Source organism: Homalodisca vitripennis, chromosome 6, assembly GCF_021130785.1.
Source record: "Homalodisca vitripennis isolate AUS2020 chromosome 6, UT_GWSS_2.1, whole genome shotgun sequence".
NCBI lineage: Eukaryota > Metazoa > Arthropoda > Insecta > Hemiptera > Cicadellidae > Homalodisca > Homalodisca vitripennis.
This window is the reverse complement of record NC_060212.1, coordinates 65,389,375-65,412,483: the sequence shown is the minus strand read 5'-3', so window position 1 is coordinate 65,412,483 and position 23,109 is coordinate 65,389,375. Positions and strand designations below refer to the sequence as shown.

Sequence of the window (23,109 nt, the reverse complement as noted above, 5' to 3'; positions counted from 1 at the left end):
AACTAATTAGGTTTTTCTATTTACAGGGAATAGTTTATAAATTGATATAAAATATGTTAACAAACATAAAATTTTACATTTTTATTACATTTGTTAAACATTTGGTTATACAGATTTTGGTAGAATGAGTACAAACTTCATATAAATGTTTTGACTTTATCGATTGAGGTAATTTGGAAGTTGCTGTGGTTTGATTAGTAACTTAATAATAATAAAGTAAGTAATTGAAACTCCTAATACTTATTATTAGGATTTTCAATTACACCTTAACAATAAAATAAAAATATATTTCTATTTAAAACATTTTAAAAATGAAGTGTTTAAATTAATTACCAAAAATAATAATCCCATAATAAGAGGTTTTTTATTTTTTTAACTACCTACTGTTAATTCATTTTATGGGTTAATATGATGGACAAATTTTAAAATTAGTACTGATGTAAATTTTGGTTTCCAGAAATAAAGTTTTGCTATTATTTTCATTTGTATATAAAGTGTGGTACATGAAAAAGAGATGCTTGTGTAATACAGCATACCGGATCAACAGAGGTGTGATATAAAAATTTTGTGACTTTAGAAAACTAATTTTTTTCTCTCTCTTTAACAAATAATAAATGCTTTCATATTTGTAGTAAATGTGTTTCTGCACTAGTAAAAGATCCTATGTTATTATTCTCACAACATCACAACATACCTTTGAAAACATTAAATCTTCTTTCATTTTCAAATCGGACAGTTCTTTTCTTAGTTGCTTGGCATCTTGAAGTCCAGCCTGTTTTCCATCTAATGTAATTTTCATTTTTTTACTCCTGAAATGTAGAGATAACTATTAATTCTCTTATCACTTTTCACTAAATTAAATTTTTAAACAACAAATTTTCAAATAAAAATTAACATTTATGCCATGCATGTCTAACATCATTTTAGGTTTTTACAAAATATATTAGTATGACACAGTATACATGTTTTATAATGTTACAATCAAAGAGAAAGAAGTAAAACTTCTAAATCCTCATTGTACAGAATATAAACTAAATGTGCTGTTTTACTAACTACTGCATACATAAAAAAAACTTACTTAGATCTTGAAGTTTCTTCTGATGATGAGCTATCATTTGGTTTATATAAAGCTTTCTTTGTTGGTTTCTTTTCTTTAACTGAAGACCTTTTTCTTGATGGGGATAGATCAGATGTACTATCATCATTGCGGAAACTGTTAGTTCTTCTTCTTCTTGGTGGAGAATCATCTGAATCACTAAAATGCCTCCTAACATTTCTTTCATCCATTAAATCTCTTCTAGAAAGTCGTGGAGAATGATTTGTACTAGATCTATTAGATTGAGAAGATTTGTTATAAAAGGAAGACTTTATTGGTGGGGTATCACTTCTAGATGATCTTTTCCTTGGCTCATTTTGAGGAGATGAACTTTTCCGTTTACTAAATTTAGTCTTCTCATTTCTTGATAAAGATCTGTCAGATTCACTTGAAGATTTCCTTCTAGTTCTATTAGAATGCATACTTTTAGTATTGTACTTATTCTTGAATCTTTTTTCTCTTTCCCTCTTTCTTGGTGGAGAAGTATCACTGTCTGAATCACTAACATACTTTTGAGAACGTTTACTATCTTTTCTAGGAGGTGAAATATCTGAATCATTTTTATTCTGTAATCTTTTTTCTTTATGATTCCTTGGTGGAGAATTGTCAGAATCACTTCTTCGTATGTGATCCCGATCTCTTTTTGAAGAATATCTACTCAGATGATATGATTTTTTTTCTTACACCATCTTTTCTAGGTGGTGATGCATCAGAATCACTGAGATTATGATTCAACTTTTTAGCAACACCTCTCCTTGGAGGTGAAGTATCGGAGTCATATTTCTGTTTAACTGAATTCTTTCTGTCATTTCTGGGTGGAGATAAACCCTCATCATGCTGTAATTTTTGCTTTTTATGCGACTGGTGAGAAACATGTACATCACTGGAAATGGACTTTTTCTTATCAGAATTTTGCTTTAGAGAATAACCGTCACTTTTTTGAGTTCTAATAGGTGAATTATCAGAATCTGAATCATGTGCTTTTAATGTGTTAGTAATTGGTTTTGAAGTTTCTCTGCTTGATCCAAAGTCTGTTTTGTCATATACTTTATCTATTGCTAAATCTCTACTACTTCCTGCATTATCAGTTGTATCATATTCTTTAAACATTTTAGAAAGCTTATTGGAAACATTTTCTTGATTCTTATTCATATTATCCACTACACTGACTCCATCTTCACCCCCAAACACTTTCCAACGTTTTGAGTTATAGTATTCTTGAGCTTTCACTTCTGGAGGTCTTTCATCAACAATACCAGCAATCTGAGGCGCATCCTCATCCATTTGATATAGCTCAATTTCATCATCATCAAGAGGTCTCATGTTTTTCAGATCAATATCATCATCAATGATTTGAGACCTAGAACATAATTAAGCAAATAAGTTATTATTAAGGCTTTGTTCACAAAGTTACACAAGATTTTTTCATAGTGCTATAATACCAACATAGCCTTGTAGAACTAAATATGAACATTTAATTTCCAATTTTAGTTTAAGTAATGAGGCATTATAATTATTACATGTTTACTTCAAGGCACAAACCCATGGTATGGTTGGTACTAGTGTAATGATACTTGTAAGAACGTGTAAGGAACAAGAAATATGATATAATTGTGATCTTGGCATCAAAACCACTAAAAACTCTATATAAAAGATAACAGCAAAACTTGTTATGTCGGGGCTCCAAAAGTAGTTACTGTACTAGAAAGTGTTTAATAAGTGAGAAGGATAGCACTAACAATTAAATAAAAGTAAGGAAAGACTTAAAAACTAAAAATACTCCCCCTCCCTAAAAGGGGAGACCTCTTCTTGTTTAGGGTGGAAAGGCCTCAGGTAGGGAGGATGGTTCTCAAGTAAGTAGGCCCTCAGGTAGGGTGGTTGGCTCTTGGAAAGGGTGATAGATCCTCAATGTTGTTCATATACTTTTATTGTCATAGGATATTTTTGCAATTATAATTAGTTAAAATATAAGTAATTTCAGTCTAAGTTAAGAAAATTAAGGAGTTCAATACAATAACACCCTCATACGCAATTTATTTCATCTAGGTCTTTCCTTACTTTCTCTTTAATATTGCTATCCTTAACACTTTTTAAGTACTTTCCATTATAAAAATCAACAAACTACATGAAGTGGGAATTGTACCGACCACTGTTCAGTAACCTGAATGTTTTAACTGTAAAGCCTATGGACATTAAGTTTTCAGATAGGCCTAATGTTTACTTTAGTTACTTTACCTAAAATGGTTTTAAAACAATTTTTAACAATTGCTTAAAATACTATTCTTTCATTTCCAGAAAGAACTTTTTAGGCAGCCACAAACCATATATTGCACATAAATTAATATTATTTTAATTTTAGGTTATATCTTTATAAGTCCATCGATCTACAGGACTGAGGGGAATCGGAGTTCCATGGTAGGGAAGGATAACAAAGTAACGAGGGGTAGGTTTAAGGGGAGGCAATATCAAGGTTGTAAAAATTCAGGTGATAATTTGAGGTCAAATATTAGATGTACCAATTGCATTTTAAGGTAATTAAGAATTTTTTTCTTTTTAAAAACACCAAATATTCAGTACTTGCTAAGTTAAACATTTAACATGTTTTCTCAGGTAGACTTTAATAAGCAGCCTACACTTGATATTCTATTGCTATTATCAAACGGTTTGATTGTTTTTATCCTAAGGATAATTCGATATTACAATTTATTTAACTTAGCATATGATTTCAACTTATTAGTTATAGTAATGTTAATGTAAACAATAAATAACAACCAGTATTTTGAGACTTAGAAAATGGTGATGAATATGCGGAAAATATATGGTATTTCTGACGAGTGACGAGATTTGTTTAAGTGGCTTCAACATGTGGGTTCGGCTCCTGGTAATCCATGGGAATAATTTTTTCCTCCATTTCTTAAAAGCGGTTACTTGTTGGTTTTGTAATGTTATTGTCAAATTTATGTTTTGAAAACTATAATGTACGAGATTCTTCAGGTTATGGTCATTTATTATAACTCTTATTGTATACGATTTTTACATATCGAAGTTGGATAATATATTGAATTGTTCGATAATAGCAATCGAGTTTAGGTCGCTTATTAAAGTCTCCCTGTTTTCTCTACTTTAATTGACCAAAAACAGTGAAATGGACATGTATCAAATAAGAACTGCTTTTACAAAGTTCATTCCTACAATACAGTTGTGCAAGAAAAGCCATGTTTTTTTTATATATTTCTAGATGTAGAACTAATATGACATTGTAATTTATTTATTTATTTATTGTATACGGTTAACACCATTTTTATATTACATAATAAATTTACAGTTTGGATTTAGATGGCTAACAATACAGGCATCTAATTCTATGTATAGTTCTAATATATAATACACAGACAACCTGCAGTTATAATATCCGTAGCTGCAAACATTACAACAGGCACTAATAGTCATGTGTATATCAAGTTACCTCTGCCCTTATTACTATTAAATACATAAGATACACTCTTATAGACAAAAGACAAATTAACAGACCATGCAATTGATTTAAATAAATAATTAAAAAGACGTACAACTTGTGCTAAATCATTACAAGTATTAAGAAACCTTATTATTATATTATAAATATATACAGAAATGGTTCTAAACAACAGGCAAGTTCAAAATATGTCTACACTCTACATATTCCAGAATAAACAGATCACCATTCAAAAATAAAACTTGGAGAGTTTCTTTTTAAAAGTTACCTCAGACATAGCAAAGAAATCAATGTGACCTGGTAAGCTATTTCCCAGGCGGTGAAGACGTGGCACTGAGCTGTGGTAAGAATACAGAGTCTGACAATATTTCCTCTCAAACATATGATTTGTTCTGGCCAATCTTGAGCAGCGAAAATCTATTCTCCCAAGTAGATCAGGAGAATCCACTGAAGATGTAATAATCTTTCGGAGAGAAGAAGTAAATCATTGATCTTCCGCCTGGTGCTCAGAGATTGAAGACCAAACTGATGGCTGATGTCATCCAAAGGAACCTCCGCATAATGAAAGCTAAGTTTCATTCCTAGAACTCGAAGAAACTTCCTCTGTATGCTCTCAATGGAATCAATATGGCCTATCTGATATGGCGACCACACTGGTGAACAATATTCTAATATGGGGCGAACTAATTGTACATAGAGTGTTCCAAGCGCTACAGGGGAAAACCCATATCTGGATACCCTAATAATAAATCCAAGAGATGAATTTGCCCTACGGCTAATAAAGTCAATGTGACTTTTAGGATTAAGTGAAGATGTCATAGTCACCCCAAGATCCTTAATCATAGAACATCTGCTGAGTGGTTCCTCTCCAAGAAAGTACTCGAAGGTCTCCTCACTCATCCGTCGGGAGAAAGTAAGTACTGAGCACTTTGATACATTAACCTCCATTTTATTTCTAGAACACCACAATAGTACACCATTCAAGTCAGCCTGTAGATCTCTGCAATCAGACTCCGAAGTGATCTCCTTGTATATTTTGGCATCATCTGCAAAGAGCAATATCTTGGAGTGTTTAATGACAGAAACCATATCATTAACATAAATGGCAAAAAGCAAAGGCCAAGGAGGGAACCCTGGGGGACTCCAGAAAGCACAGGGAAAGCTGTGGATTTCAAACCTCTGTATCTAACCACCTGATGACGATCACTCAAATAACTTCGAAACCATCATAGCATGGTACCAACAACGCCCAAACTACTAAGCTTGGCTAGCAGATGTTCATGGCTAATCTTGTCAAACGCCTTAGATAGGTCTATGTAGACACTATCAACTTGACTTCCTATATTGAAAGCATATATGATGTCATCCTGATAAATAATGAGATTCGTGGCGGTTGATCTTCCTCTCAAGAAACCATGCTGAGCAGTGGATATAGTGTTCTTGACAAAAAAAGAGAGTCTATTGAAAACCAAGGTTTCAAACACCTTAGCCAGAGTCGATAGAATTGAGATAGGTCTGTAATTTCTTATGTCTGAGCTGTTTCCACTCTTATATATGGGCGTAACGTAGCTAGTCTTCAGGCAGTGAGGGAAAACCCCCAACCGCAAAAACTCATTGAAATATAAAGTTAAGTGAGGAGCTAGAATAGAGCTATAGTATCTTAATATTGACGAAGGTATCTCATCAGGTCCCGCTCCTTTATTGACATTCAGGGAGGACAGCACTCCCTCAAGTTCCACGGAAGAAATAGAAAATTCTGCAAGAGAAAATGCAGTTAACTGGTCCTCATATGAAGGACACTCAACATGCATCTGGTAGACAGATGAAAAATGCTCTGCGAAAAGTTCGCATATATCTTGCGGGTCATCTACAGCCCTATCGTTTAGATGCATTGTGTCATTTATCCCTGTTTTGCCCTTTGTGTTGTTAATGTGAGCCCAAAAGGCCTTAATATTATGTTGCATGGGGCTTTCAACTGAATCAATATACTGCCAGTAACAGTGTGCAGTAAGTTCCTTACATTGTGTCCGCACACTGCAAAATTCTCTATATAATTTCAAACTATTTGTTGATTTATATTTGCAATGCAGCTTCTTCTTTAAGGATACCAGTCTCTTCAAATCCTGTGAGAACCAACAAGGGAAGGTAGAAGCCCCACAAAACTTTAAGGGCGTATAAAATTTAATCAGGGCAGTAAGATTAGAGCAAAAGGTTGTAAACGATGCCTCAACCTGCTCAGGACTAGTCAGTATGGGGTAATGCCAAAGTTGCAAGTTACGAAAGATTTCCTCCTCATTACTGTTGTTAAAGTCATACTTAAAGATCTTACTTTTGGATTTTCCATGTTCAGAGCATATAATTACAATATCCAAAGCAGGATGATGAGATTCCAGATTTACTAAAGGATCTAAGGCCGGATTAACTGATATATAGCTATCTGATGAGAATATGAGGTCCAGCAAGACTCCACGATCATTCATAACTCCATTAATTTGTTGAAGATGAAAGAGATTAGAATTAGGTTTAGAATAGAATTAAAGGAAGAGTCCTGCACAGTTTGGGTGGTACATTCCCAGTCCCTGTCCGGCAAGTTAAAATCTCCAACAATGAGAATAGGCCCAGTTAAATTTGTTGAAAGAAAGGTTTCCTCACAGGTCAAACTTAAATCTGCATATTGACTTGCCGGCTTATTTGGTGGGAGGTATACAGCACAAAGAAGAAAAGAATACCCCGTAAACTTTATCTGAGTAATGCCATCCAGGTTCCAATATTCAAATGTACAACAAACACCTCGAACATGGAGGATCTCAACATTAAAAATTTCAAAATGACCCTAAAAAATAAAATTATGGTCCCCTTACTTACTTGAAAACTCAAATGGTACCTATTTTAAGTGATTTCATTTACACCGGTAAGTCTTAAATTAATTGCTACATTTTATGAATCTAATTAGCCTACCTTTAAGATTTGATGCCTTTTATCCTAAATGAGAACAAGGACTAAGGAACCATGTATAATTTAATTACCTTTGTAATACAAAGTAAATTTATTTTAAAACACTAGAATAATGAAAGAGATCATTACAAATATATGAATAGCTTTAAACGCCGAGACCAAAATTTAAAAAACTGTCTAACCTAGCTTTTTCTTACCTTTTAACTTTGGTTGAAGAGACCTTTTTCTTCTTTGTTTTCTTAACATCGTTTGTTGACAAATACTTCTTTAAGTAATCCTTCTGAGATATATTTGATGATAAATCCATGATTTCGAAAATACGTTAGAATGTTTACAAACACAAAACCGATGACCTAACCTAGCTTCAACCAAAGAAACATATGTTATTATTATCCTGTTTCAGTCCCGTGTAATCCATTGTAGTTTTGTATATGTCCTTGTCTCAAAGCCCACAGAAAGCAACCACGATGTCATTGAATCGAATGTCGCAATCGTTATAAATAGCTTAAAACAGTAAGACAGGTAGTAAGACTTTTCATTTATAATAATCCATAATAAAGATTATCCAAAATAATGTTCAAACTGTATGCTCATATTATTTCTTGCTTGAACTTTTAGTACTGTATTAAATTTATGATCTATCAGTCCGATTATGAAAATTATTTTAAATTGATTTTCAATCTATTTTCAGATACAGAGTTATGTTTTGTGTTTTAGCAGAAATATTGCTTACTGTTTTTGTTAATGTACATTTATGTGTTTATGTATGTTTGTATATGTATAAAACACGAGTATGTATATACACACACAAACACCTAATTATATTTCATAACATATTGAAGAATCCTTCTGGTCATTGGTTATTACAGTTTGGTAATAAGTTATAGTTTCCAAATATGTGTTAATGTAAATTAAATAAGTAATTACTATCTACATTTTGTAATATTTATAATTGTATATTTTTACTATTATAGTATGTATATGATGATTTCATTTTTTTTCTTGTAACAAACTGATGGCGGATGAAATTATCATTTCTATTCTAATTTAAATTTGGGAGGAATGATTACCAAAAGACGGGAGAAAATTGTCCAAATACTGAAAGAGTAATATCAAAATACAGGAAGAATATTTTTTTATGTTTATACAAAGTTTGATATAGATATACCAAATATATCTGCACTTCTAACGACGAACATAACAACACGCGAAATTTTATCTATCATATATATAAAATTATATATATATTGATCGATTTGCGGAAGGCTATCATGGCTTAAGGCGAATATACTAGATTGTCCGCCTTGAAACAGTTGATTGAAGAAAAATCTTTCCAAGCTGAGTGTATTTTGCTGAATATCTCCATATCAACGATGTCATCTCTATTATGTGGGTATCAAATCCATTTGACAAAGAAATGCATCTAAACGTTGAAGAGAGTGATTAACTCTTAGAATGCCAAACAGATACTTCGTTAAATACTGGATTCAAAAAAAAAATTATTCGCTAGAGTTTTGGTCACACGTCAAAGAAAGTGAACCCGCAAATTGCCAGGAAAGCGTTAATTGTATTGATATATTGCTACTTTCTTTGTGAGACGGGCTTCTCAACTGTGGCAGTCAGCAAATTAAATTACAGACCAAACTTAAAATTGAAGTGAGTGTTACAGTTTCGAACATAAGTCCAGATTTTGATGGACTAATTAAAGGGAAATATCTCACCCTTTGCATAGACTTTTAGCAAATATGTCCTGATGAAGATAGCCTTGCTATGGAAAGGCCTCACAAAAATAAAAGTTTTTAAGTATTTGTTTGTGTGTTTTAAATGTAATTAAGTTAAAATATTTAATATGTTAAACGTTTTGTTCTTTACTTACTTCCCTCTGTATATTTATTGAATTACTTTAATTTTAATAACAGTATACTAATATTGTTTCTTGTTTAAAAATCTGTAATTGTACATAGTTTTATATAATAGATTAAAACATGGTTATTGCTTAATATTTTGTGATAATTATCATCTACTGTGATAACTCCTTATTATAGATTCTGTAGTTAACTTATTACTGTAATATCAATTAAGGATCCTATATTAAGATATGTTTCAGTTATGCATATGAATTATTGATTTTACGTATTAATTGTAATGGCCTGCTGTTGAAATAAAGAAATATATTTAAATAGCTAAATAAATTTGTATCAAATTTTAATTTAACTCTTTATGTAATACAGACTGGAGACAGTAGTCCATACTGTAGCTGGCGTGACAAATATTAAATTATTTTAAAATATACATTTTTATTAGTATTAGTATATCACAGATCAGCTGACATTAACGTTGAAAAATAGATTCAGCTGGAAGGAGGTCCTCTCACGTCACGTTTCAGTTTGCCAACTGTAAAAGACAGCACTAGCAGTACCAACATAACTTGTTTAGTAGTGGGCTCTACCATTGCACCTATGCAAGTACTGTTAGATATCGGATTGGTCTGTAGTGTATTGGTGATAATTATGTCAATTTCTATCGTGATCAATTGGGAACTATCTGTCTGATTTCACGTATTACTGGAAACATTGAAAACTTTAATTCTTATTTTGATTTCTTTGTCAAGGGCTACAACTCCCACTTTAATTCAATGTTGACGTTGGTGTGTGTGTAGGTCGCAGTCACAGCAGCAGGCAGGCACTCTGCTGGGGTAATGGCGATCAGTTTGTGACAAATTAAGTTAAATTTTGTGATTTACAAGGGAATATGGCTCATGCTGCAGGAGTATTGTCATCTGACATCAGTAGGAGGAATCCTCAGGATGAATATGAATTGATCCAGCGTATAGGAAGCGGTACATATGGAGACGTTTATAAGGTGTGTACTATAGCCTATTTTCAAGTAGGGCCTATCCTTTAAACATCTTGTCAACCTAAATTTATTTGTACTTTTTTGGTGTTTTTCTTTTCTTTAAATCATAAATAGACCAGGCTCCTTTGTTTCCTTTAGTAAGAAAGGTTTCAAAGTAGTTTGTAATATTTGTTGTTTTAGCTTTGTCTTATCTAGAAGGAATGAAAGCACAACTCAAGTTATTGAATTAAATGGAAGATTATATTGCATTTAAATGAATTCTTAGTAGGAGTTTTGGTAGGCTCTTAATATTTCAGTCACATGTGTCATGGCTAATGAATTATAATTGTTTATGGCATTTGTAAAGCAGTTGGTTGGGTAATTGTGGAACATCAATATTTTTGCCCATTTTAAATAACATGTTAACCATAGTTTTTTTTTTTTTTGGAAAAGCAAGAGAAATATTGGAACATATAAAATCATTGAAAAATCAAGGGGGAGACTTTAATAAGCGGCCTACACCCGATTGCTATTATCGAACAATTTGATATGTAAAAATCCACACAGTAAGAGTTATAATAAATTACCGTAACAAGAAGAATATCGTTCATTACAGTTTTAAAAACATAAATTTCACAATAATATCTGATATATAAATAAATTACTATACCTAATAGCCTAGGTTGAAATCATATGCTATAAGTTAAATAAATTGTAATATCGAATTAACCCCTTCGCATCAAAACAATCAAACCATTTGATAATAACAATCAAACGAATGTAAGCCGCTTATTAAAATCTACACAAATCAAGTCTTAATTTTAAATCGTTTTGTTCATTATCCAGAACATGGTGATTATGTAGTCTTTATAAAGACTTTCTGTTTTTAATGTTATGTACGTTAAAGTATTAAGTATAATCTTTACCTAGCTAGATTACTTATTGTATTTAAGTACATGTTTCCTTTTGCCTATTGTACGAAAAACATCCCTCGAGATAATACCGATCAGTAAAATATGAAACTCCAAAAGGCTGATCATTAATACTTGAGAGCTAAAAATATTACAGAATCACCTAACCACAATTTCCACATAGCGGGCAATAACCAACAATGGCCTCCTGGGGAAGTGCAGAAAGAATTAAAATTCCCATTATGAAGTAAAACAAAGCAACATAAAATCTTTTCTGTCCATTCTACACAATAACAGTAGTATACTTTAAAGTGCAGCCATGGATTTCTTACTGAATATGCAGAAAAAGATCACTCACTAGTACCACAAGAGAAAGAATGACTATTTTTGTAGAAGACTATGTAACAAAATCTAACTGATCAGAAAAAGCAATGTTGAAATGTTCAAAGAAGTTGTGCAATAGCAAATAGGATCAAAATAACAAAGAAAAAACTGTGTATAATCTTCACCATCGGGATAGAAATGCTGAATAAACTTCACTATGGAAATATATACTGTTGCCAAAATGACAAAAAACAGAAAAGGTATACTGAAAAACTCTTAAATTATCTTCAAATGCGGTTGGTCTAGCCTATTCTCCCCATTCAAATTCTCGTGAGAATGTTGACAGTCCTCCTCTTGAACCTAGCCCTCCTTAGTTTGTTATTCTCCGCCACTCAGAAACCTTGATTTTTTTCCAAGAAATATCGCTCAAGACAGTATTCTTAGTAAAATATAAATATTGTCTTGGGTGATATTTTTCAGTTGATTGTCAGAAGCATTACTATCAGCCTTTTAAACTAATAGTTGTGTTTACAAAGGAAAATACTTGAAAATGAGTAAAAGATAAAAAAAAACATTAAACAATTTAATTTTGAAAAAGCTAAACAATTTTTAAAATCTTAAAAGTTTGTGTTTCTGACTTTTTATTTGACGACATTTAACATTCTGCGTGGTTAACAACAAATATATCTCAATATGACAAACATTGAAGGTGAATAAAACAGGTATATAATAATTACTAATATGAATTATGGTATTGTAATAACAGGGGCAGAGTATTATAAGAGGACCTGGTTTTTATGTTACTTATTGTAATAATCTATACCTTATATACTGAATAACATAACTATCAATCGATATCAATGTGTCCAAAATACTATTTAATTAAAGTCACATGTTTCAAATTAATATTACAAATAATTTCATAATATCATAAATACTAAAGGAACCATAACCATTAATTAAACAATAAAATTAAGACAGGTGACAGGTTATTTAAAAAAGTCATTTAAATAATAAAGAAAATGCAACAACCAAACAAAAATCTTGAAACCGAGAAAGACACAATAAATTATTTTTAAGTGTTATTTTGTTTAATTTTCTAAAGTTAACTTTTTTATTTAAAAGAAGTTACTTATAGATAAAAATTGTGTTTAGAAGATGAAAATGTGTCTACAGTTGGTACAAATGATTTATTACTATTGGTTGATTATATTGGAATGTGTATAATAATAAAATAATATTGTTTGATAATTTCAATATAAAAACCGGGTCCGCTTATCGTACTCTACCTAATAACAGTCCACCAATTTTCATGCTTGAACCAATTTTGTTTATAATTCATACAATAATGTGACTAAAATAAATTAATGTAATGAAGAAATGTATTTATTTGTGGACAACACAACACATGATTGTTTTGTAGGACTAAAACACTTTCTGCATTTAAACATGATATACATGTACCTTGTACTCAATTTGGTATTATCAAATTGAATGGAGCATATCTATCAACAGTGTACCTGTATCTATTCCTGTGTGATATTTATCCATTCCAAGTGATACGATCCAATTTAAAGACAGCATTTAAAAATCTTATTGATAAGTCAACAGACATTTGAAATCTTCAAAGTGCTATCTATCCAATAGTTATTTTTCAACTCAGATATGAAATATTGTTTCCAAAATAACTGCAATTTACTTCAAGAACATGATTATGTGTGGGTACCTAATTAATATACGATTTGTAATTCCACGTGTATGACAAATGCCTTACAGTAATATAAAAAAAACAAATGCTTTAATTTGATCAAAATTGACAAATTGTTGAAATGGGGAGATCATGGTACTCTACTAAAAGTCAACATAGGCTTTTGATGACCTATTACATTCTTACATATTCGTGTATTTTCATTTTAATGGGACTAGTGTATGTAATGTACCCCAACATCCCTTGTGATGTCGTTTTGGTGGGTTTCTGACTCCCAAAATAGAGAGTGTGAAACTAAATAGTAAAAATTTGTGTATGTTTTTTTAAAATTTACATTGCAACATGTTAAAATGTTTTGCCAAAATCTGACATTTAAAAAATTATTCATGGCATTTCCCAAACAGCTATCATGTTTTTATATTTTTAGTGGGCATAAAATATTTTTATATTTACAAAATTGCTAAATTTTTCATTTAACCCTTGCATATTAGTCGACCATTGGCATTTATGTTTACTGTTGGTTGTCCATTTTTGGTTGATCAAACACACTCTGATGTAATAACTTGTTACATTCCGTCAGCATATCAATGTGATTTATACACCATTGGTTCTAGGAAGAAATTAACTACCTACATTAATATAGTTAGTGGTGTAGATAACAGAGGGGGTTGCTGTTTAAATCTGCATGAAAAGTTGGAAGCATTCTGAAATTTTTAATTGTCTGTGTGGTTGTCTGCTCTTGTTTATTGTTATTGTCACTCCAGAATAAATCCTCTAGAAACAGGAGTTGTTTTTGTAGTATTTTTATTTAAGTATAAAAGGAATTAAATGTGTTATAAATGTATGTATGTGATATATCAATATAGTTAGAGCTTAGTTTCTTCTGGTATATAATGGTCGTGGAATATCGTGGACATAACTGAGCAGGAAACTAACTTAATACAGTATGGTCCGCAATAAGTATTTGATAACAATTGTTAATAAGATAATGGAAATATCACACTTGTAAAAATAGTTAATTATATTGAACATTCGTAAATTTTGTTATTGATGATGAAAGGTTTCAAAAGGATAATAGGATTTCAGGCATTTACCATCGTTATATGTTACATAATGTATAACACTACGTTTTAAGGATTGAAATCTACTCTTTTTGTTAGGTGTGAAATAAGTTAATGCATATAACTTACTTGCCCTTAAAACCTACAACATGATGTAAAACCTACTACTGACAGTGTCCCACTTTTGCCTGTGCTGGTGTGACATTTATTTGTGACCTTGACTTCTATGCAGGGACAATGCCTGGGTTCATTTCCTCCTGTCTAGACTCGTAGCAGTTTTTTGGTATGATTCCTCATTTTTATAGTAGCAACCCCTTGCAAAATGTTGTAGGTTTTAGTTACCTAGTAACTTTCTTCACATCGAATGATTAGGGTAGATTTCAATCCTCGAAACATAGTTTTTTACATTTTGAAACAGTAGTTACAAAATATTTAAAAAGAAAATAAACAATTTGATACTTAAGATACTAGATATAAATCTCTGTATGTCTTCTAAGCTTGTAATATTAACAAGTAATAGCTAAATATAATACTTTAGGAGTTGCCTTGCAAAGCAGAGTTTATACTTTAAAAGAGTGCTTAGGGTAAAGACATTATTATTTTATATTGAAAATGTCATTTATGTTCTTGATCATATTTATCATATCGATCATATTTATTTATCAATAGAGATAAAATGTATAATGACCCCCCAACTACATGTAGTTTAATATTAATATCACTTAATTAGAGCACTTATTAATTTTTATAATTCTAACAAAATGACGTAAGTTAACAAAAATGGTCACATTTTAAGCATTGCTGAGATAATTGATAGTCGTTCCTTCGTGAGCTTCTTGGGCGCATTGTGAAGGTGGTACATATTCCTGCCTCTATCATTCGTGGTTTTTGCTTGGTGTTGATAAGTTATTCAGAACAATAAATGTATATGGATGAATCTCGGGAAACTAATTAGGTTATAAAGAATCAAATTCAGTCTGTTAAAATTACTTTTCTGTCTAAGATATTTCCAGTATCATTTAGGAGTGTGCCTTCAAGAAAATGTATCAAAGAAACCCAATTTCGATCATAAAGTGTCTTCTTTCAGCTCTTTTCATTTAACTTCGATGTAACCAAATTCAATTACCTTATGTGCAAACATTCACGGATTTGTACAATGAGGTTATTTTCGTAATAGCGTTTAATAGTATTTTCATTGTATTAGATAGTTTATTGATCATTGGTGCAATCTGAATTTAAAATTAGGCAATGACGTCCTCTATGCAACCTGCATTACACTACTGATCAAGCACTTTACAATAAACATTTTCGGAATTTTAAATGTAAACAAATGTTTCTGCCTCTTTGATGAACTTCAGCTGAAAGTATTAACAGCTGTTAAGTATCAGTTCGCTTTGTATTATGTGTCGTAGCGCAGTCTGTCGGATCAAATATAAAACACTCCAACATGAACAACAATTTATAATTAAAAGATTAATTAAATCTATGTTTCCCTCTCTAAAAGTATGCCTATGTTACTTCCAGGAACGTGTAGAATCACTGTACAAATTTTAACGATGTTTCGTGCATTGGTTCCAGAGTTATAACGGAACATACAAACAAACATTCGCATTTATATATATATATATATAGATATAATTTTTGATAATAAAAAAATAATTATTGAAAATATTTCACTGTGACATAAGACATTGCTAATTTGAAGGCAGTTGGAGTAATATCTGGATAGTCCCACAGTGTTAATGTATTATTATTATGTGCTGTATTATTACTGTTTTGATAATAATCATGGTAAAAAATAATAAAATATATAACAAAGTTTATAATTAGTCAAACTTTGATATAATGTGGCATCATTAATTAATATTGTAATTACATTATACCTATGAATCTTTTATTAATTTATTTTTATCATTACAACCTTTAGTTCCATTAAATTTTGTATTGTAAGTTTCAAAATTGATTTTGAAATTGTAGATGACAATTGTTATATTTAATAATAATGTACATAAGGATTCTTCACATTATGTTTAATTGAATTAGAATATTGTAGTTTGACTCACTTTTTATACAAAGAAGAATTTTCTATAAAAGACAAACATATATATTGATGGAAAACAAAGCATCTTTAAATATTATTTCCATTTTTTTTTTTTACTGTGTTATCCTTTACCCATCTGTTCTGAAATATTTTCTGTTTTGGAAAATTCTGTATACTTCTGCTGTATAAGGATACACTTGAATAAAGTACGTACAAGTGCTAGAGAATGTGTTAACCTAACTACTAAAAATGTAGTAGTTATCCACACATTAAGTTGATTTTAGGTTGTTCCTTAGGAAGGGGTTAAAAAATTAATTTAATAAATCAAAATAAAAGTAAATTATTGTAGATATTTCGTTTGCAATTTTTAGAGCCAACTGTGATTTTAAAATAGAGCAGTCTTTATGAAGGAATGTAATTTTAATGTGATCGTGGGAGAGATGGGTAGAGTATTATTGTGTTGCATGAGAAACTCCCACAGTTCAATTGTAGTGATGTGCCCAAAGGTTCAAACAACAGTAAGTGATTCATACAAATGCCATTGCCTCTGCTGGCATCAGACATTAGTTGTTTCATGCCAACACATTTTTGTTTTTACTTTGTCATTAGGTTATTAATGACTAAATGATCTGTAAACCTATTTCACACAAATGCAATAAATTACTGTTCTATTAATACTTGTTATTGAAGACCCTATCTTTTTTTCTATTTTATATGGGCTTTAAATATTTTTACATATTACAAAAATTGATAAATGAACTCACTGAAGTCTTCAACTAGTGATTTAACAATTCAAATAAACACATAAACATTGATTTAAGATTAAAAAACTGGCAGACACACAACCGGCTGTAGCCAAGACCAAGAAGAAAGTTTGGTATAAGTTACATCCTCCCAACCTTAAGGTTGGAGACAAATCCCGATTGGTTTTGTAGTGAGGTGGGTGCAATTTTGAGTTGTGATGCTTGGAAGCTATATAAGCATATCTCAATACAGACTCATACATTTAATTATTTAGTTTGAATTTTATTACCTTTTACTCCATAAATATTATAGCAATCTGGCACTAGCCGTTAACTATCTGCTAGGTCGATTACCTCATTCTTAAGGTTAGGAATTTCTAGACCCCAATCTGGTGGAATTTCCAGATAGAAACCCTAATCATATATTAGATAAGGAAGTAAATATGCTACTTAGATTATGCTATCAATTTCAACATAGTAGATAGGGATTTAGTTTCACATAGTGTACTTTACGAAATAGATGATAGGACAATTTCTAATGTTACTTAAAATGATATTGTTTAATAAAGCTTTTTTCAACTTCTCAAAGTTTTGGTTCAAATTTTTCAAACATTTCTGTATAATTAACCACATAATATTAACCCTTTGAGTGCCACCGTTGTATAACTTGGTAGGACATTTGATATCCCTCAGAGAAACGTCAGTGTCTTAATGGGATGTTTAATAAATATTTGTTATTTATTAATAAAATAATTTTCTTACTTTCATAATCTATTAATTTAGTTAAAATAAGAATTAATTATAATATTCAGTGGTTAGCTATATTTAGAAAGTCTGAAAGTTTATTACATTACAGCGGAGCCAAGTGTTGTATATGTATTACTGGTAGTACCAACCAAGGAGGAAAAAAGGACAAACTCTTTTTATTAATTGTAACACATGCAATAAATGCATGTAACACCCCCTGTGTTTATAGAACCACACTGACACTATTGTACTATATAAAAATCAAAACCATTAATGAAATCTGTTTTACTGTTGCTTATATGTACTTTCATTACAAATAAGGTTACATTTGTTTTGTATCTTTTACTTTATTAATTAGTTTTAAAATTGAGTAGAACTAAATTTAAATTGATACATATTTAGTTCTGATTAATTAGTTCGACATCAGATTCGTTAAACAATGTATGGGAACTGGAATTTTTATGTCTGTAAATTTGTGGAGAGCCAAACAGATTTTTGAATTATAATAACTATGTTTTTGTTTATACTTTATTTGTGTATTTATTCTGAATAATTCTCCTTCTTATTCCGTTTCATAAGATCCTTCCACAGGCCAGTGGCCCATGAGGACAGGAAGAATAAGTCCCCGAAGGGAAATAGTCTATTTTTTCTGAAAATAGTTATAGGCTACTTATTTACAAGATAATGCAGTAAAAACTATATATTTTTGAAAAATGGATTATCATTAATATACTAATACTAAAATAGTGTAGAAAAGGGGAGGGGTTTCCAATTTATTCTAAAAAAATATGGAAAAGAATTAATTAATTTGTTTAGTATGTACATTAGTATGAATCACAGGCAATGATCTGGAGGACATGACTTTTCACTTCTACTGTAAGTTACAGTATTGTCGTCTGGGGTCCAAAGGGTTAATTAGTACCTCAATTCTGATTCATAAATTGCTCAACTCTGTGGAATGCGCTTCAGACAAAACATTGTGTGGTTTCCATTTAAATACATATTTATTACTTTCATGCATTTTGGTAAAACCTTGAAAAATTTGACACCATCTTGAATTATTACATGTTTCTGTATTGATTGGTGGTGTTTATAGATCTCTTTGTTTTATAATAATTATTGATATTTCTCTACTTTCACAATTTTTTAAAACCCTTCTATTCCCATTTAGAAAATGCCATTGAATATGAAAATGAAACAGAAATATGAAAAATGACAATGTTGTAACTTAAAGCTTTGAGTACCTTTACGCATTATAATGGAAACTTGCTAAATAATTAAGGAACTATAAATCTTGTTTGATTCTCCGGGCACAAAAAATTGTGGTATCCAAGCTTCTCCACAACAATTTCATGAACTAAACTAGTATAGTTTAGTATTAGTGTAACTATAGTTTTACCCCAAGGTGGGTCTAGCCCCACCCACTGCCGTGCTAGTTTACTTGCAGTAAACTTAACACAAAGAAGGAGATTTATAGATGTCCAGTGCCTAATTGGTTGTTGTGTGTCAAAGATTGGTGATCACATGTTTTGCAAAATGAAATGCTGTAAATTCAACAGAAGGAAGGAGATGTATAGATGTTCGATGCTGAATCGATTGTCATGAGTTATACCGACTGTTCATGCTTTACAAAATTAAACGCTGTAAACTCAACAGAAGGAAGGAGATTTATAATGTTCGATGCTGAATCGATTGTCATGAGTTATGCCGACTGTTCATGTTTTACAAAATGAAATGCTGTAAACTCAACAGAAGGAAGGAGATGTATAGATGTTCGATGCTGAATCGATTGTCATGAGTTATGCCGACTGTTCATGTTTTACAAAATGAAATGCTGTAAACTCAATAGAAGGAAGGAGATGTATAGATGTTCGATGCTGAATCGATTGTCATGAGTTATGCCGACTGTTCATGCTTTACAAAATTAAATGCTTTAAACTCAACAGAAGGAAGGAGATGTATGGATGTCCAGTGCTAGATTGGCATTTTACAAAATAAAATGCATTAAACAAAAAAAAAGAATATATGTATTTGTATCACCACAAGCCCTTGATTTTTGCATGATTGATGGACTTTGTTTAGTTAAAATAGTTGCATACAATACCATATTGTTGTATAATGGGGGTTTATGTTTTCTACTAATTTTTTTCCATATTTAAAGTTTATTTTTTTGTAAATAAATTGCTATCTGTGGTAAAATAGAACAGACAATGGAAAGATCACACATTTACTTTTTGTTCAGATTTTATCTCACTTTATCTTTAGAAGTACTTTGTCCTTTAGTATTATTCAAGAAAGAAACAGTATTGTAGTGTACCTGGTAATATTAAGTATTATTTTGTATTGTGTTTGTAGAAATGCATAATGCAAATAATAATTTCTTTTTTCAGGCCAAAAGACTTTCAACCAATGACTTAGCAGCAATCAAAGTCATCAAACTCGAGCCAGGTAAGATAGTGTTGAATAATGAGAAATCTATACATTTTATTATTACATTATTAGTTTGGTTTTATTATTGTAAATCAATATGGAAAAAATCTGATGTTACTGAATAGTGGACGAAACAACTAACCATGTTGATCTGAAATAAACTCTGTGGTGAAGTACACAACGGCTCTTGAATTTTAACAAGAGAAATAATTCAGTTGCATGAGCTTTTATTAAGTCACAACTTGAGGATTATTGTGTCAAGACTTAAGGGTTATTGTGTCACTCTTTCTTTCTTAACAGTGCTTCTGCCATGGAAGATTTTGTAGAGTACATGATGGCTCTTGAATTTTAACATGAGAAATAATTCAGTTACGTGAGCTTTTATTGAGTCACAAATTAAGGATTATTGTGTTACATTTTTTCTTTCTTAATAGTCCTTCTAACACTGAACATTTTGCACCTGCAACTTTTAGAAAAATGTTGGAATGGAATTTATTAATTTTTAGACTACCAAATTTTGCTTTAATCTTGAAACGTAAAGAATTCTGTTTAGTTGAGAAGGTTGCCTCTAGAGGACAATTATCGATTCCAAAAATATAAGGGTTCAAGTGTTTAGGATTTGACAATCAAACATTAAAAGTTAATGTAATCCTGCTTAGGATGAGAAACACAACTGGTTTATGGAATGCTAACCTTGTTCATATAATATGGTTTTAAAGAAAATAAATTAATGTTATTACTAGTTTAAAAAAAAATAAAAATAGTATAAATTATGAAAATTTTTCTTTTGAACTTTATCTCTAAATTTTAATAATAATAATATTCTCTGAAAATTAGTTAAACAAAGTATTATCAGTTATACTGATATCCACGTTTAATACGATTTACTCAAATTTGTGGATACATTGCACGCTAATGTGTAACTAAACTTAGAATTTGCTTCTATGATAAACCACAATCCAATTAATGTGCACAAAACAGATAAGTAACAATTCAACTATGAACGATAACATGGTAATGAGGCACAATCAAAGACCTTGAATTGTAGGTTGGCAGCAGTTTTGATACAGATCTTGCTAGCAAATTAAATTAGTTTGTCACATCAACCTATAATACAGGAAGTTTCAGAGAAATTCTTTATTTCAAATCCTTCAAATTACAATCACAAATAAACCTTACAAAGTAGACCAAAATATTAAAGCGATATATTCAAGTTTAAGTCCATATTTTTCAAATGGAAAAGTCACTAGCTTGTCACGATTAATTTGTATCTTGTTAGTCAACTTTTCAGTTCAGGAATTAGTTTATCGAATATAGATGGATTTGAAACAAAAATTGCAGATTCTGTTGTTTTCCTGAATTATATGTTTTTCAGTTCATTTGAAGGATGTTGAAGAATTTTGCTCAATCCATCATGTTTAGTTGTTTGCTTAGTTTCAGAGAGTCACTCCACGATAATGTGGAGTCACAGCTCAACTATGTCATTGTCAGAATGTCAAGGCTGCACACAACAGCAGATGAACTTATCCATGCTGACGAATATTTAGTTCAGTGCACGCCACCGCAGTCAAGATGCTTGTTTGAGTTAGATCCTAACTTTATCCCACTGCTTGTCTTCTGTAATCCTGCAATGGTGTTAAATGTGTGGTTTGAAAGGAATTTCTCAAAAAGTATTTAGTGACTAGAGGACGATGATTCGACTGATGCAAGAGTTGGTATTGTTACATTCAGATAATGTCCAGTAGGTCACAGGAATATATCCAATTAATAAAAAAAGAAAGCTTCACCATCACATTATGCAAGATTTGAGTGAATGTAAGGAAATGTTTAACCCTTTAAGCGTCATGAAAAATTGGACCTGATCTTTGATTAAGTTACAATTTTTTAAAATATCCAATGTGTAAAGTTAAATTTATTTTTGTTTCTGTATGTCAAAATAGAGTTATTTAACGGTAAATAAAATTTGTTTAGCCCTTTTTGGATTTCCTAGGCTAATTTTTAACTTTTGAGAATATCGTAGAATAGCAGTATAGTTGTCACTAATTTTTTTATCATTTATTCAGTAAGTAGGGGAATGAAACACAGTTTTACAGATAAACATATACTATATTACAAACTAATAAAATTAGAAAAATACAAAAGTAGACAAAGAGTGTTTATTTGGTGGCGGGCTGTCACAACTGGCATTCCGCGCGTCTCCCACAAGCCACTGTTATCGCGTGGACTTTGAACCTTCTTATCGCTCGGCAACCTGTAGGACGGCCTTGCGGGGCTTGAATTATGTTTCTTGCTTTCTGAGAACATCCTTATGACCATAGTAAAATATGAAAAAGTGTGGGATTGACCAAGTAATTGCTCAGAATTACTAAATCTTCAAATTCCGAATCATCTGGATTCGCCATTGCACACGAATAATGGTAAAAAACACTGGACACTGTATATAATATTAATAATTTACTTTAAAAAGAATAGGAGAAAATTAGCGATAACCGAAATACATGTGCGTGTACCGGACACTTCTCACTAACTAACTGGCTAGATGCCTTGACGGGATCTCCCGTCAATGACTTTGTGAAAGGCGCGGGGCCACGCCCGCTAGACAGTGTTTGGCCAATTAGAAGCCACTGCCACTCCCATTGTAATAGAATTTGAGGCAGGGCAACCCGTCTGTATGTTGCATGACTACTAGAACCATCTAGTGGCAAAATATTCAACTAACATAGCAGTAAGAAAATAAAGAATGCAAAAACGCGGATCCACGGCAATAACGTTTTGAGCTTGTA

The 23,109-nt window shown here is 31.2% G+C and overlaps 2 protein-coding genes across 11 annotated transcripts in view; one reads left to right on the top strand and one right to left on the bottom strand.

Moving 5' to 3' along the window:
- The window catches only part of LOC124364409 (BUD13 homolog), a 38,463-nt gene extending 30,521 nt beyond the window's left edge, over positions 1 to 7,942 (bottom strand). The window contains 4 exon segments of the mRNA XM_046819863.1: positions 695 to 809; positions 1,079 to 1,773; positions 1,775 to 2,456; positions 7,724 to 7,942. Coding sequence (XP_046675819.1) covers positions 695 to 809; positions 1,079 to 1,773; positions 1,775 to 2,456; positions 7,724 to 7,833 — 1,602 coding nt within the window. The 5' untranslated portion in view covers positions 7,834 to 7,942.
- A 2,001-nt stretch (positions 7,943 to 9,943) lies between these two features.
- The window catches only part of LOC124364407 (mitogen-activated protein kinase kinase kinase kinase 5), an 81,291-nt gene continuing 68,125 nt past the window's right edge, over positions 9,944 to 23,109 (top strand). For 6 of the 10 annotated variants that reach the window (XM_046819856.1, XM_046819860.1, XM_046819861.1 and 3 more), the window contains exons 1-2: positions 9,945 to 10,388; positions 20,287 to 20,344. In XM_046819856.1, coding sequence (XP_046675812.1) covers positions 10,278 to 10,388; positions 20,287 to 20,344 — 169 coding nt within the window. In that variant the 5' untranslated portion in view covers positions 9,945 to 10,277. Of the gene's footprint in view, positions 10,389 to 20,286; positions 20,345 to 23,109 lie in introns of all 10 variants that reach the window. The other 4 variants (XM_046819855.1, XM_046819854.1, XM_046819853.1 and 1 more) reach the window with 2 other exon arrangements.